The sequence below is a fragment of the Calidris pugnax genome, unplaced genomic scaffold, assembly GCF_001431845.1.
Source record: "Calidris pugnax isolate Ruff unplaced genomic scaffold, ASM143184v1 scaffold305, whole genome shotgun sequence".
Taxonomy (NCBI): domain Eukaryota; kingdom Metazoa; phylum Chordata; class Aves; order Charadriiformes; family Scolopacidae; genus Calidris; species Calidris pugnax.
In genome coordinates, this window is record NW_015091074.1 from 289,183 (window position 1) to 303,414 (window position 14,232).

The 14,232-nt window shown below is 51.4% G+C and overlaps 1 protein-coding gene across 1 annotated transcript in view; it reads left to right on the plus strand.

Moving 5' to 3' along the window:
• The window catches only part of NCSTN (nicastrin), a 24,634-nt gene that overhangs the window by 3,300 nt on the left and 7,102 nt on the right, over positions 1 to 14,232 (plus strand). Inside the window, exons 3-12 of the mRNA XM_014957333.1 lie at positions 1,175 to 1,298; positions 2,830 to 2,948; positions 4,906 to 5,051; positions 5,215 to 5,365; positions 7,135 to 7,244; positions 8,041 to 8,193; positions 9,830 to 9,934; positions 10,763 to 10,840; positions 11,594 to 11,763; positions 13,953 to 14,055. Of these exons, the coding sequence (XP_014812819.1) occupies positions 1,175 to 1,298; positions 2,830 to 2,948; positions 4,906 to 5,051; positions 5,215 to 5,365; positions 7,135 to 7,244; positions 8,041 to 8,193; positions 9,830 to 9,934; positions 10,763 to 10,840; positions 11,594 to 11,763; positions 13,953 to 14,055 (1,259 nt within the window). The remainder of the gene's footprint in view (positions 1 to 1,174; positions 1,299 to 2,829; positions 2,949 to 4,905; positions 5,052 to 5,214; positions 5,366 to 7,134; positions 7,245 to 8,040; positions 8,194 to 9,829; positions 9,935 to 10,762; positions 10,841 to 11,593; positions 11,764 to 13,952; positions 14,056 to 14,232) is intronic.

The window sequence follows — 14,232 nt, forward strand, 5'->3', positions numbered from 1 at the left end:
CTCGATGGGGCAACCTGGTCTAGTTGGGGGTGTCCCTGCTGACCGCGGGGGGGTGGGACTAGATGACCCTTGGAGGTCCCTTCTGGCCTGGGCAATTCTATGATTCTATGCTTCATTTTCTTTTGGGTGACAAGGACAAGCCATGGACCTGCTTTGGTGCTACTGCCCTTTGCTGTCACAATCTTTTGCCCCTCGTGTTCTTGCAGGCCTCGTGCTGAGCTCTCTCTGAGCTCTCACTTCTTGAATTTACAATATTTACTCCTAAAGCACTAAAGTGTTTTTGCAACTGTGGTCCTTGAGGCAGAGCCTTTCTCCTCCAAGTGCCGTTCTCTCTCAGGGCCTGTTGCCTCCTCTCCTTCCTGATTCCCTCCAGTCACAGGGGACTCATGAAAAGGCCCCATCTGGAGCACTGGGTCCAGTTGTGGGCTCCCCAGTTCCAGAAGGACAGGGGACCGGTGTAGAGGGTCCAGCAAAGGGCTATGAGGATGCTGAGGGGCCTGGAGCATCTCTCTTGGGAGGAAAGGCTGAGGGACTTGGGGCTTTTGAGTCTGGAGAAGAGAAGACTGAGGGGGGATCTGATCAACGCCTCCAAATACTTCAAGGGTGGGTGTCAGGAGGATGGGGCCAGTCTGTTTTCAGTGGTGCCCAGGGACAGGACAAGAGGAAATGGGCACAAACTGGAATGTGAGAAGTTCCATCTCAAGATGAGGAGGAACTTCTTTCCTGTGAGGGTGGCAGAGCCCTGGCAGAGGCTGCCCAGAGAAGTGGTGGAGTCTCTGTCTCTGGAGACATCCCAGACCCCACCTGGACACATTCCTGTGGGACCTGCTCTGGGTGACCTTGCTCTGTCAGGGCGTTGGACTAGATGATCTCCAGAGGTCCCTTTCCAACCCCATATCATTCTGTGGTTCATAGTGCTTAGTGAGCTTAAGGTCCTTCAGTGCTTTGAAGTGTTTAAACAAAAGATGCTTTCAAAGCCTGTTCAGCTTTTTTCTTTCCCCTCTAAAAGCCACTCTTCCATTTTTCTGCCCTGTTGTAGCTAAACGGGGCCTCTTCAGATTCCTTCCTCTCATCCCATGAGCTCTTCTTTCCTAAATTCCTTGGTAAAATACTGTTTTTCCGGGGCATGAATGAAGTGAAACTGAAATGTAAATGGCAAATTCTCTTTCCTCAGCCTCCATCAGCGGAGACACGGGGGTCATCCATGTGGTGGAGAAAGAGGAGGACCTGAACTGGGTGCTTACAGACGGCCCCCACCCACCCTACATGATTCTGCTGGATGGGAGCCTCTTCAACAGGTCAGTTGAAGCCCAGGAGACCAATAGGAGTCCCTAATCTGGTGCTGGAAATGTCATTTTTCAAGTGACAGATGGCGGAATCGGCCCAAATTGAATTAAAGTATGGCAAGATTGAAACATTTGTGGGTTTACTGTGTTTTAGTGCTTGATTTTATTTCTTCTTAAATGGCCTGGTTTGCTGTTAGAGAGATCCTCATGCCACCTTCATCACTGCAGCAGCTACTAAAGTTCATTAAGCAACGTGATTAAGATTGGTCACGTCTTACCCTGGGCAGAGCAGGAAAGAAATTGGCTGAAGTTTTCTCCTTGTTGCTGTGATCTTACAGTTTGGAGAAGAAAAAGGGACGTGCTGGTTATTTAGATGAAAAGCAGCATCACGTGCTGGACTGTGATGTCTGGGATTGTAACTCTTCGTTAATGGATTCATAGAATCCTAGAATTGCCCAGGCCGGAAGGGACCTCCAAAGGCCATCTAGTCCCACCCCCCCGCAGTCAGCAGGGACACCCCCAACTAGACCAGGTTGCCCCATCGAGCCTCACCTTGAATATCTCCAGGGAAGGGGCCTCAACCACCTCCCTGGGCAACCTGTCCCAGTGCTCCACCACCCTCCCAGTGAAGAACCCTCTCCTCATCTCCAGTCTAAATCTGTTCCCCTCCAGCTTGAAGCCATTGCCCCTCGTCCTGTCACTGCAGGCCTTTCTAAACAGGCTCTCCCCAGCCTTCCTGTAGCCCCCCCTCAGGTACTGGAAGGGGCTATTAGGTCTCCCCGGAGCCTCCTCTTCTCCAGGCTGAACAACCCCAGCTCCCTCAGCCTGTCCTCGGAGCAGAGGTGCTCCATCCCCCTGATCATCCTCGTGGCCCTCCTCTGGACCCTCTCCAGCAGGTCCATGTCCTTCTTCTATTGAGGGCTCCAGCCCTGCACACAACACTCCAGGTGAGGTCTCACCAGAGCAGAGTAAAGTGGCAGAATCCCCTCTCTGGACCTGCTGGCAACGCAGCTTTTGATGCAGCCCAGGATGGGATTGACCTTCTGGGCTGCAAGGTCCCACTGCCTGCTCATGTCCAGCTTCTCCTCCACCAGCACCCCCAAGTCCCTTTCCTCAGGGCTGCTTTCCAATCCCTCACCCCCCAGTTTGTATTGGTGGCGAGGATTGTTCCGGCCCAGGTGCAGAACCTTGCATTTGCTCTTGTTGAACCTCATGAGGTTCACCTGGGCCCACCTCTCCAGCCTGGCCAGGTCCTTTTGGATGACATCCCATCCCTCTGGTGTATCCACAACACCACACAGCTTGGGATCGTCCGCAAACTTGCTGATGGTGCCTTTAATCTCCCTGTCTATATCATTGATAAAAATGTTAAACAGTGTTGGCCCCAGCACGGCCCCTTGAGGAACACCACTTGGGACTGGTCTCCATCTGGACTTTGAGCCATTGAGTACTACCCTCTGGATGCCACCATCCAGCCAGTTCCTCATCCACTGACCAGTCCACCAACAGTTCAAACATTTCACTGGTGTTTTCCCTTTTGCAGGAAGGTGATGCTGCAGCTGAAGGGAACCTCCCGAGTGTCAGGCCTCGCGGTGGCTGTTGCCAAACCCAGTCCCCCCCAGGGATTCTCTCCTGGTTTGAAGTGCCCCAACGATGGCTTTGGTAAGGAAATGTTCTCTCTTGATCCTTGGTGGATGGTGGAGGAAAAGAAACGGTGCCTTTACGTTGCCCAGTCCGAGCAAGAAATGCCAAGGGCTGCTGAAATTGCAGCTACACTTTAATGTCAAAATGGTGTTTAAGATAATGTTCTTAAACGTTCTCAAAATATTCTTTCCAGGGAGTTGATCTGAGCTCGAATCTCATCGTTTCTCAACGTGGTACCTCTTCAAATTGCTTCCTCTAATCCCATGAGCTCTTCTTCCCTAAAGCCTTTGGTAAAATACTGCCTTGCTATTCCAGGGCCCTCAGATAAATTGGCTAAAACAGCATTAAATCACTTAAAGTGTTAAACCCGACCAAGGGTGGTTGTAACTTCTTTTTCTCTCATCTGAGCTCGAATCTCATCGTTTCTCAACATGGTTCCTCTTCAAATTGCTTCCTCTAATCCCATGAGCTCTTCTTCCCTAAAGCCTTTGGTAAAATACTGCCTTGCTATTCCAGGGCCCTCAGATAAATTGGCTAAAACAGCATTAAATCACTTAAAGTGTTAAACCCGACCAAGGGTGGTTGTAACTTCTTTTTCTCTCACATGTGAAACTTCTGCTTTGGCCACGTGTGATCCTTAAAGCCTCTTGTGTTGCACAGATTGAGTGCAGTTTGTGTTCAACTCCCTCTTGGGGCCAGTCCCTACGTTTTAAAACCCCATTCTGCCTCCCCGAATTCCCCCGGGGGTTTCAGGCAGGTTGTCATTTCGGTATTTTTCGCTTCCCTGCTGTTTCTGAGAATGGAGCAGTCAAGGGGAAGGAGCTTCCCTTTGGCCTTTACTGCTCTAAAGGGATGAGAAGAGCTGGGGTGGAAGAAAGCCCAGCCCTCTGCTGTGGGACCCCTCTTTAGATCATAGAGTCGTAGAGTTGTCTGGGTTGGAAAGGACCTTTAAGATCATCTAGTCCAACCACCAACCTAATTCTGATAAAACCCATCACTAAACCATGGCTCTAAGCACTATCTCAACCTGGCTTTTAAATCCCTCCAGGGATGGTCCCTCAACCACTTCCCTGGGCAGCCCATTCCAAGGCTTCATAACCCTTTCCATGTAGAAATTGTTCCCAATATCCAATCTGAACCTCCCCTGGTGCAACCTGAGGCTGTTTCTTCTTGTCCCATGAGCGGCTGAAGGAGCTGGGGCTGTTTAGTGTGAGGAAGAGGAGGCTGAGGGGAGACCTCATCACTCTCTACAACTCCGTGAAAGGACACTGTAGAGAGGTTGGTGCTGGTCTCTTCTCACAGGTCATTAGTGACAGAACGAGAGGGAACGGCTTCAAGCTCCAACAGGGGAGGTTTAGATTGAACATGAGGAAGGAATTTTTCACCCAAAGAGTGGTCGGGCGTTGGAACAGGCTGCCCAGGGAGGGGGTGGAGTCCCCATCCCTGGCTGTGTTTAAGGGCCGTTTAGATGCAGTGCTGAGGGACATGGTGTAGGGGAGGACTTTGTAGAGTAGGGGAGATGGTTGGACTCGATGATCCCAAGGGTCTCTTCCAACCTCAATGATTCTATGATGGGGCCTCGGGGCTGCCTCCAGCACACGATGAGCTCAGAGAAGGCGGGTTTGTGTGTTTCCTCCTTTTCCAAGCCTCGTGGTTCTCCCTGTGCTTCCTCCTCTCTCTCAGCGGGTGACAAACGCTCGCTGAGGGCTGGTGCCAGCCCCCCCCTGCCACGGCCCCGAGCGTCCCTGGGTCCCACTCTCTCTCTGTGTGACACCACGCTCTGTCTCTGCCTCTCCACCCCATGCAGTGACCCTCTCCATCTCTCCCAGCTCCTGTCAGCTGCTTCCTCAGCCCATAATGGGGCTCATTCTCTATTTGCTGCTATTTTCTCAGCAGGCCCTGCCTCTCCCGCAGACTCTTTATTCTCTTGCAGGCTCAGATTTGCCCATTTTTTAATGTTTTTTCCTGTTTCCAGGTGTTTATTCCAAAGATTACGGCCCTCAGTTCGCACACTGCAATAAGACCGTGTGGAACCCTGTGGGGAGCGGGCTTTCCTATGAGGATTTTGACTTCCCTATTTTTCTTCTGGAAGATGCCAACGAGACTCAAGTCATTAAGCAGGTAACCGCGCTTCCTTAACGAGCAGGAGCCGGGAAGGGTTCAGGAAAAGGGGCAGAAGTTTTGTTTTCTCCCAGTTTCGATGTTGAAATCTGTGGTAAAAGCGGATGGTTTGGTGCTGGTACGAAAAAGGCTAAATTTTGTAACGATTTTTATTTCCCTCCAGTGTTATCAAGACCATAATGTCCCTCGGGAGGGGTCTGTCCCCGAGTACCCCCTCTGTGCCATGCAGCTGTTCTCCCACATGCACGCCGTCACCAGCACCGTCACCTGCATGAGGCGCAGCTCCCTCCAAAGCACCTTCAGCATTAACCCTGGTGAGCAGATCCCTCTTTTCCTTCTCACGATGGGGGATAAGGCTGGTGGTAAAGAAATGTCGTGGTTTCAGCCGAAATCACCGCAACCGAACCAACAGATGGCCCTTCCCCCCCCACCCCCCCGAAAGAAGAGAGGAAGAGATAAGGAGATTGAAAAGTTTAGAATTAACTAAACTACTTTAATCAAAAATAATATTAAAAGAGAAGAAAATAATGAAATAGATACAGCACATACACAAAACCATATCAAGCTCCCAGGATGACAGTCCCGTCACCACCAGGCACTGGGGAAGTCCCAGACTGGACTCGGTGATGGACAGGAGCAGGATTCCAGCTCTGGAGTCAGGAACACATGGGGATCAAAGGCAGATGAACAGGCAGGGTCCTCTTTGGACGTCGGCCATTGCAGGAAGAGAGTTGGGGGAGACCTTGGAGCCCCTTCCAGTCCCTCAAGGGGCTCCAGGAAAGATGGGGGGGGACTCTTGATGAGGGAGGGGAGTGATGGGACGAGGGGGGAGAGTTTTAAGCTCAAAAAGGAGAGATCCAGGTCAGATTTTGGGAAAAAGTTCTTTGGTGTGAGGGTGGTGAGAGCCTGGCGCAGGTTGCCCCGAGAAGCTGTGGCTGCCCCATCCCTGGAGGGGTTCAAGGGCAGGTTGGAGGGGGCTTGGAGCAACCTGGTCTCCTTGAAGATGTCCCTTTCACTAGAAGGGATGGAACTGGATGATCTTGAAGGTCCCTTCCAACCTAGATGGTTCTATGACTCTATGATTGAGCTGAGCTGTGGGGCAGAAGTTCTTTGGTGTGAGGGTGGTGAGAGCCTGGCCCAGGTTGCCCCGAGAAGCTGTGGCTGCCCCATCCCTGAAGGTTCAAGGGCAGGTTGGAGGGGGCTTGGAGCAACCTGGTCTCACCACTAGAAGGGATGGAACTGGATGGTCTTGAAGGTCCCTTCCAAACCCCAAACGTTCTGTGATGCTCTGGTGATTCCACCACTTCCCTGGGTTGGAGGGGACCTCCAAGGTCATCAAGGCCAACCATCAACCCACCACTGCCCAACCCACCACTGCCCCGTGTCCCTCAGCACCGGCTTTTCGATCCCTCCAGGGATGGTGTTTTGGGGAGTGGAGCCATAGGACAACGAGGAAGAGTTTTAAACCAAAACTGAGGAGATGGAGCTGAGATGTGGGGAAGAAGTTCTTTGGTGTGAGGGTGGTGAGAGCCTGGCCCAGGTTGGCCCGAGAAGCTGTGGCTGCCCCATCCCTGGAGGGGTTCAAGGGCAGGTTGGAGGGGGCTTGGAGGTCTCCCTGCCCAGGGCACAGGGGTTGGAACTCAAAGAACTTTTAAGGTCCCTTCCAACCTGAACCAGCCTGTGATTCTAAAAATCCCAATGGCATACAGTTGGACAAAAAGAAGAAAGTTTTAGAGTTTCCCTTAAAGGCTCGCTTGCCAACTGAGCCTTTTCAAAATAAGTTATTCAAGCTGTAAGGAATTTGGGGCTACGTTCGTTATCAGTTTAGAAAATAATGGATAAAAGAGATGCTGGCTGAGAAAAGTACTTAATTTTTTGCTATGTGGGTGCCTAATATCAGTTCTGTAATCTGCTCTGGGATTACTGCTCCCTTAGATTGTGGGTTACCTGAATTAAAATCCCAACTGAGTAGAAGTTTTCCCCCCTGCTCCAACCTCTGATGAGCTACAGCTGATGGCAGAGCTCATTTCTCAGGTGTCCCTGCTCTTCTCTCACCTCAAGCAATGTTGTTTCTCCTTCCTAGAGGTTGTGTGTGACCCTCTTCTGGATTACAACGTCTGGAGCACTTTGCAACCCATCAATTCCTCCGGCAAAGTGGATCCTGAGAAGGAAGTTATTATCGTTGCTACACGAGTAGGTACCTCTTAATCTTCCTCTGTAGAGCGTGGGCTGGAAGGATTCTGGAGAGATGGGGGCTTTTGAGTCTCATGGGAATATATTTCTCTTACATATTTTCACTTATTTCCATGTTCCAAACCTTTTAGATCCGACTATTATGTTTCTAAAAGTGTAGTTGGTGGGTTTATCTGTTGTTTTAATATAAGGATTCTGTGTTTGCTTTCTTGTTATTTGAGACTCTTTTCGGTGTTTTCATTGCTGGAACCAAACAAGGAGAAGTAGTTATTGTGTGTGTTCTGCTTCCCTGAGATATTTCACATCCTTGAAGCGTGTGGCAGAGAGGGAGGCAGCAGGGTTGCCTCATCCCTGTTTTTGGGGAGGCAGAGGCTGAATCACGTGGTGATTTTGTTGTGTGTTGAGCAGTGTCAGAGCAGAGAGAGAAGTTCCCTTCCCTTGTCTGGCAGTTTTTTGGTTTCCAATCGCTTTACACAACCCCCCCCAGAGATGCCAGCTCAGAATTCCCACTTTGTCACCACCTCAGAGCCTGGTGCTGAGCAGTGATGCCAGCACTAAAACCACGGTACACTTGATTATTTTTTTCCTTTTCAGGTCAAGTCTTGGGGGCGGTGGCAGGGCTCCCAGACCATTGCTACAAAAATTGCGATTAGCATTTTAAATTTCATTAGCCCAGGTGCTTTGCTCGCTCCCGTATCAGTGGGCTGGGAAGGGAGGTGATGGATTTCCTTCCCCAATACAATATTCCTCTCTCTGTGTGCATGTTTTTTTTCCCTCCTCCCCTTGGTGCTTCCAGATTGACAGCCATTCCTTCTTCTGGAACATCGCGCCTGGGGCGGAGAGCGCCGTCACCTCTTTTGTCACCCACTTGGCCGCCGCCGAAGCCCTTCATAAAGCCTCAGATGTTCATTTGCTGCAAAGGAATATCATGTTCACCTTCTTCCAAGGGGTAAGAGCATCGCTCCACCATTTGGCTTAGTTCTGAGATGGCAAATCAGCCTTTGGCTCCCTCCAAATGAACTTTTTTTTTATTTTTCCCCCCCCACTCTTTGCGCCGAGTCATTTATCTGTGGTTCTCTCCTCTCCCCCCCCCCAGTGAGAACGGGCTCTTAATTGCACTGGGATAACGAGAGCAGATGGAGCTTCCACTGGGGCAGCCCATATTCTGCCCCACGTTTCATTCTGGATAAATGACTCCAACTTTGCTTTCCCTCCTGCCTCCCTCCTCCCAGCGTGGCTGGCTGTCTGTCTGTATGTCTCACCCCCCCAGATCGGGATGAGGATGCGCCGGCCAGGCTCTAAATTCTGAAATGAAGCCCAGAAAAAAAAAAAAAAAAAAAAAAAGGCTAGATTAAAAATATATGTGTTGACAGCAGCGAAATGTAGCTCGTTTCTGAGAGCCCGGCGCTGGAGTTGGCAGCTGTGGAGAAGCAGAACAAGCGTGTGGAGGAGGGACTGATGGCCAACAGCTGATGTTCCCCTCAAGGCATCTCCATCCATGGCTTCTTTTGTGTGGTTTTGTGAAACTGGCTCCCACAGCCTCGTGTGCTGGGGCCGTGTGATTCCCTTCATTCACCCTTCCTGGGCAGAATTAACAGAATTTCCTCAGGGGGGGAGGGGGGGGGGCACATTTCCTCTGGAGGGGACATTCTCTGTCGTGCTCCCGGGATGGAGGAGGAATGAGAAGACTTGGCTGTAAATTAGTCAAAGGGAGGGGGAAAGTCTGGTGGCTTCGTTGCCCTTCTTTGTCGTGGGGATTCTCTTCTTGGAGGCACCTATTCTTCCCCAGGCCCCGTTCAGCTTCTTGACAAGCTCCCTGAAGTCTCACTTTGCCTCTCTGCCTTCCTTCCTCGTGGAATTCAATAACTCTCCCCTTTTTTTCAGCTCTTTGCCTTCCTTTTTGTCCCTTGCTCCGTCCTCCAGTACCCTTGTCTTTGGAGCCAGGCACAACGTAATATTTACTTTGGCCTTTTGGTGCGTGCCAGGCACCTTCAGAAATGTTTGTGTGTGATTCCCTTCATTCACCCTCCTCGGCAGAATTAACAGAATTTCCTCGGGGGAGGGGGGGAGGGCACATTTCCTCTGGAGGGGACATTCTCTGTCGTGCTCCCAGGATGGAGGAGGAATGAGAAGACTTGGCTGTAAATTAGTCAAAGGGAGGGGGAAAGTCTGGTGGCTTCGTTGCCCTTCTTTGTCGTGGGGATTCTCTTCTTGGAGGCACCTATTCTTCCCCAGGCCCCGTTCAGCTTCTTGACAAGCTCCCTGAAGTCTCACTTTGCCTCTCTGCCTTCCTTCCTTGTGGAATTCATTAACTCTCCCCTTTTTTTCAGCTCTTTGCCTTCCTTTTTGTCCCTTGCTCCGTCCTCCAGTACCTTTGTCTTTGGAGCCAGGCACAACGTAATATTTACTTTGGCCTTTTGGTGCGTGCCAGGCACCTTCAGAAATGTTTGGTGGCCCTCAAACTCTTGGGTTTGGTTCACCTCAGCCTCTCAAATATTGCTGTTTGTTGTAGCAGACAGATACGTATGTGATGTATCTGTATCTGATGTGATTCATATGATTTGTATTTTTTTTCCCTCTTGCAGGAGACCTTTGATTACATCGGCAGCTCGCGCATGGTCTACGACATGGAAAAAGACAAGTTTCCTCTCCGTTTGGACAACATTTATTCATTTGTGGAGTTGAATCAGGTGTGGGATAAGTTTAGGGGACCTTTTTTAATTCCCTCTTTAGCTGTGGTTTTTTCCCAGCTGGCCTTTGACTGGTTTGTGATTATTCCCTGGACTGGACTTCCCTGCTCTTCAAGACTCACGTACTCATGTATGTTTTAGAGGGGAGATGGAGCTGAGATGTGAGGGAGAACTTCTTTGGTGTGAGGGTGGTGAGAGCCTGGCCCAGGATGGCCAGAGAAGCTGTGGCTGCCTCATCCCTGGAGGGGTTCAAGGGCAGGTTGGAGGGGGCTTTGGGCAACCTGGTCTCATTGAAGATGTCCCTTCCACTAGAAGGGATGGAACTGGATGGTCTTGAAGGCCCCTTCCAACCCCAAACGTTCTGTGATGCTCTGGTGATTCCACCACTTCCCTGGGTTGGAGGGGACCCCCAAGTTCATCAAGACCAACCATCAACCCACCACTGCCCAACCCACCACTGCCCCGTGTCCCTCAGCCCCGGCTTTTCGATCCCTCCAGGGATGGTGTTTTGGGGAGTGGAGCCATGGGACAACGAGGAAGAGTTTTAAACCAAAACTGAGGAGATGGAGCTGAGATGTGGGGCAGAAGTTCTTTGGTGTGAGGGTGGTGAGAGCCTGGGCCAGGTTGGCCAGAGAAGCTGTGGCTGCCCCATCCCTGGAGGGGTTCAAGGGCAGGTTGGAGGGGGCTTGGAGCAACCTGGGCTGGTGGGAGGTGTCCCTGCCCAGGGCAGGGGGGTTGGAACTCGATGATCTTTAATGTCCTTGCCAACTCTGATCGTTCCATGATTCTATGTTTTGTATTTAGGAGGTTTTGTGGTTTTTCTTGCAGGTGGCTCTGAGGAATGACTCCGTTCTCTGGATGCACACGGACCCCGTCTCTCGGATGAATACATCTGTTGAAGCTCGGGTAACCAAGCAATCTGTAGTCACTCATCTATCCCAAATTGTGTGGGGTCTTTAGCGTGCTGCAGATGATCAGGATGTTAACCTTTCCAGAGAAATTAATCGTGTAAAAGAATAGCAAAAAAATGCAAGGTCTCCCTGGAGACCTTACAGCAGGTTTCCAGTACCTGAAGGGGGCTACAGGAGGGATGGGGAGGGACTCACATCAGGGAATGTAGCGATAGGACAAGGAGTAATAGTTTTAAATTGAAAGAGGGGGGGATTTAGATTAGATACTAGAAAGAAATTCCTTACTGTGAGGGGCCAGAGGAGGCCCCGGAGATGCTGGGAGGGCTGGAGCCCCTCTGCTGGGAGGGGGGGCTGAGAGAGTTGGGGGGGTTCAGCCTGGAGAAGAGAAGGCTCCGGGGAGACCTTGGAGCCCCTTCCAGTCCCTCAAGGGGCTCCAGGAAAGCTGGGGGGGACTCTGGATGAGGGAGGGGAGCGATGGGACGAGGGGGAAGCTCAAAAAGAAGAGATTGAGGTTAGATTTTGGGAAGAACTTGTTTATTTGGAGGGTGGTGAGAGCCTGGCCCAGGTTGCCCAGAGAACCTCTGGCTGCCCCATCCCTGGAGGGGTTCAAGGGCAGGTTGGAGGGGGCTTGGAGCAACCTGGGCTGGTGGGAGGTGTCCCTGCCCGGGGTGGAGGGCTTGGAGCTCGATGATCTTCCAACTCTGACCACTCTATGATTCTAAAACAGTGTCATTTCTTCTCTTTTCAGGTTAGAAACTTGCTGGATATCCTGAGTAACAGCAGCGTGGGAGCAAATGTGACTCTGCAGGAAGTTGGATATTCACAGCCTCTTCCCCCATCTTCCTTCCAGCGCTTCCTTCGGGCTCGGCACATCCCTGGAGTGGTCCTGACTGACCACAGAACTGCCTTCCAAAACAGGTACTTAGAATCATTGAGGTTGGAAGAGACCCTTGGGATCATGGAGTCCAACCATCTCCCCTACTCTACAAAGTCCTCCCCTACACCATGTCCCTCAGCACTGCATCTAAACGGCCCTTAAACACAGCCAGGGATGGGGACTCCACCCCCTCCCTGGGCAGCCTGTTCCAATGCCCGACCACTCTAAAACTGGACACAACACTCGAGGTGTGGCCTCCTCAGTGCTGAGTACAGGGGCACAATCACCTCCCTACTTCTGCTGGTCACACTATTTTTGATACAAGCCAGGATGCCATTGGCTTTCTTGCCCCCCTGGGCACACTGTTGGCTCATATTCAGCCATTTGTCACCTAGAACCCCCAGGTCTCTTTCTTCCAGAGCTTTCCAGCCACATTTTCCCCAGCCTGGAGCGCTGCAGGGGGTTAGTGTAGCCCAAGTGAGTCATAGAATCAATCATAGAATCATTGAGGTTGGAAGAGACCCTTGGGATCATTGAGTCCAACCATCTCCCCTCCTCTTCAAAGATCGTCCCCTCCTCTTCAAAGATCGTCCCCTCCTCTTCAAAGATCGTCCCCTCCTCTTCAAAGATCGTCCCCTCCTCTTCAAAGATCGTCCCCTCCTCTCCCAAAGTCGTCCCCTCCTCTAGATCTCTCTTGGATTGAGGTGCCCAAAACTGGACACAACACTCGAGGTGTGGCCTCCCCAGTGCTGAGTCCAGGGGCACAATCACCTCCCTACTTCTCCGGGTTGAGGGGGCAATGGGTGGCCCGTGGGCAGAAGGAGGGTGGCCCGTGGGCAGAAGGTGGCCCGTGGGCAGAAGGTGGCCCGTGGGCAGAAGGTGGCCCGTGGCCAACGGCAGCGGAGCCGGCAGAGGGCACCTGAGCTCCCCCAAGGCCCCTGGCAGGGGGGGTGCTGCCTGCCATTACATGTAGAGCTGTGCCCCGGGGGGAGCAGAGGAGCAAACATGTGCCATGTCATCGAACAAGCGCAACATAATTATTCTGACAACCGAAAGAAATCCAGTTTTGTACAGAAAATGTTCCCCCACAGCTGGCTGGAAGCCAGAGGTGAGCAAATGGCAACTGAGCGTGCCTAAGCCTCATCTGTTCTTCCAGAAGCTGGCTGCCTTTTTTTTTTTTTCCTTTTTTTTTTTTTTTTTTAACTTTTTAATATGGCTTTCGGTTTGTGATGGCAGAAAGCCCCAGGCATTGGAAAGGGCACTTTCATTCACCCCACATGACCCTACCTCAGCGTGGTCTTTGGGGATCCCCTGCTCCTCTTCAGCTTTGGGAGGGGAGACGTGGGGTAGAGGACAGACATACACCTCTGCCCTCTTCCCTAAACTCTTCAAATTGGTTCTTTCCCTTCCTTTTCTATCCTTCCCTGCTGTTTCTGAGGATGTGGTGAGCCAGGGGAAGCAGCTTCCCTTTTGCCTTTACTGCTCTAAAGGGATGAGAAGAGCTGGGGTGGAAGAAAGCCCAGCCCTCTGCTGTGAGACCCCTCTTTAGATCATAGAATCGTAGAGTTGTCCGGGTTGGAAGGGACCTTTAAGATCACCCAGTCCAACCACAAACCTAACTCTGATAAAAAACCACCACTAAACCATCAAAAACCACCACTAAACCATCAAAAACCACCACTAAACCATAAAAAAACCACCACTAAGCCATCAGTCCCAGTTTGACTGGGAATGTCAGGAGCGTAGACTGCCCAATTCCCAGTTCAGCTGCTTGTGCTGCAGATGCCTGGGTGTAAATCTCTCCTGGAGTTGGCTTGGAATTCCTCCCCCCCCCCGAGGTAAGGCCTTAATAAAATCCACTGGCACGACTTTCATCAAAAGCCCTTCTCCCGGGGGGGGGACCTTCTCCAGGGGTTGTCCTTGCCTCAGTTTCTCTGCCCCGTTTAAATAGATTGGGCTGTGGCCCACCTGAAAGCTAATCACAGCCTGGAAATTGCTGGGAGATCCTCAGATGGGAGAAGCTGTGGAAGGGGCCAAGTTAATTATAAAGCCTCATTAAATGGTTTAAGGAGCGTGTGGCAGGGCAGCGCTTTGGCAGGGCTGGATCTCTGCTCCCGGGAGGCTGCTCCCACTGTTTGCTTGAGGCACACTCGGAATTGAATTCCCTGCCCTGTGTTTTTTTTTCCTGTCCCTCCCCAACCTCCATTTGCTTCCTCCTTCTTCTTTTCAGATACTACCAGAGCATGTACGACACCCCGGAGAACGTCCGGATGCAATACCCCGAGGGCCTCAGCCCCGAGGAGATGTTGGACTATGTCACAGACACAGCCAAGGTTCCTATTTTGCATTTTCTTTCGCTTTTTTTTTTATCCAGGGTGGATAAAAAAAGGGGAGGAGGGGCAGAAAGAAGTGGGGAGAGAGGAGGGGGGGGGAAAAAGCTGTTTCCAAAGAAGGCAGAAAGAAGGTGGGAGCTCTTTGTACAGGGACAAAAGAGACGGGCAACTCAAACG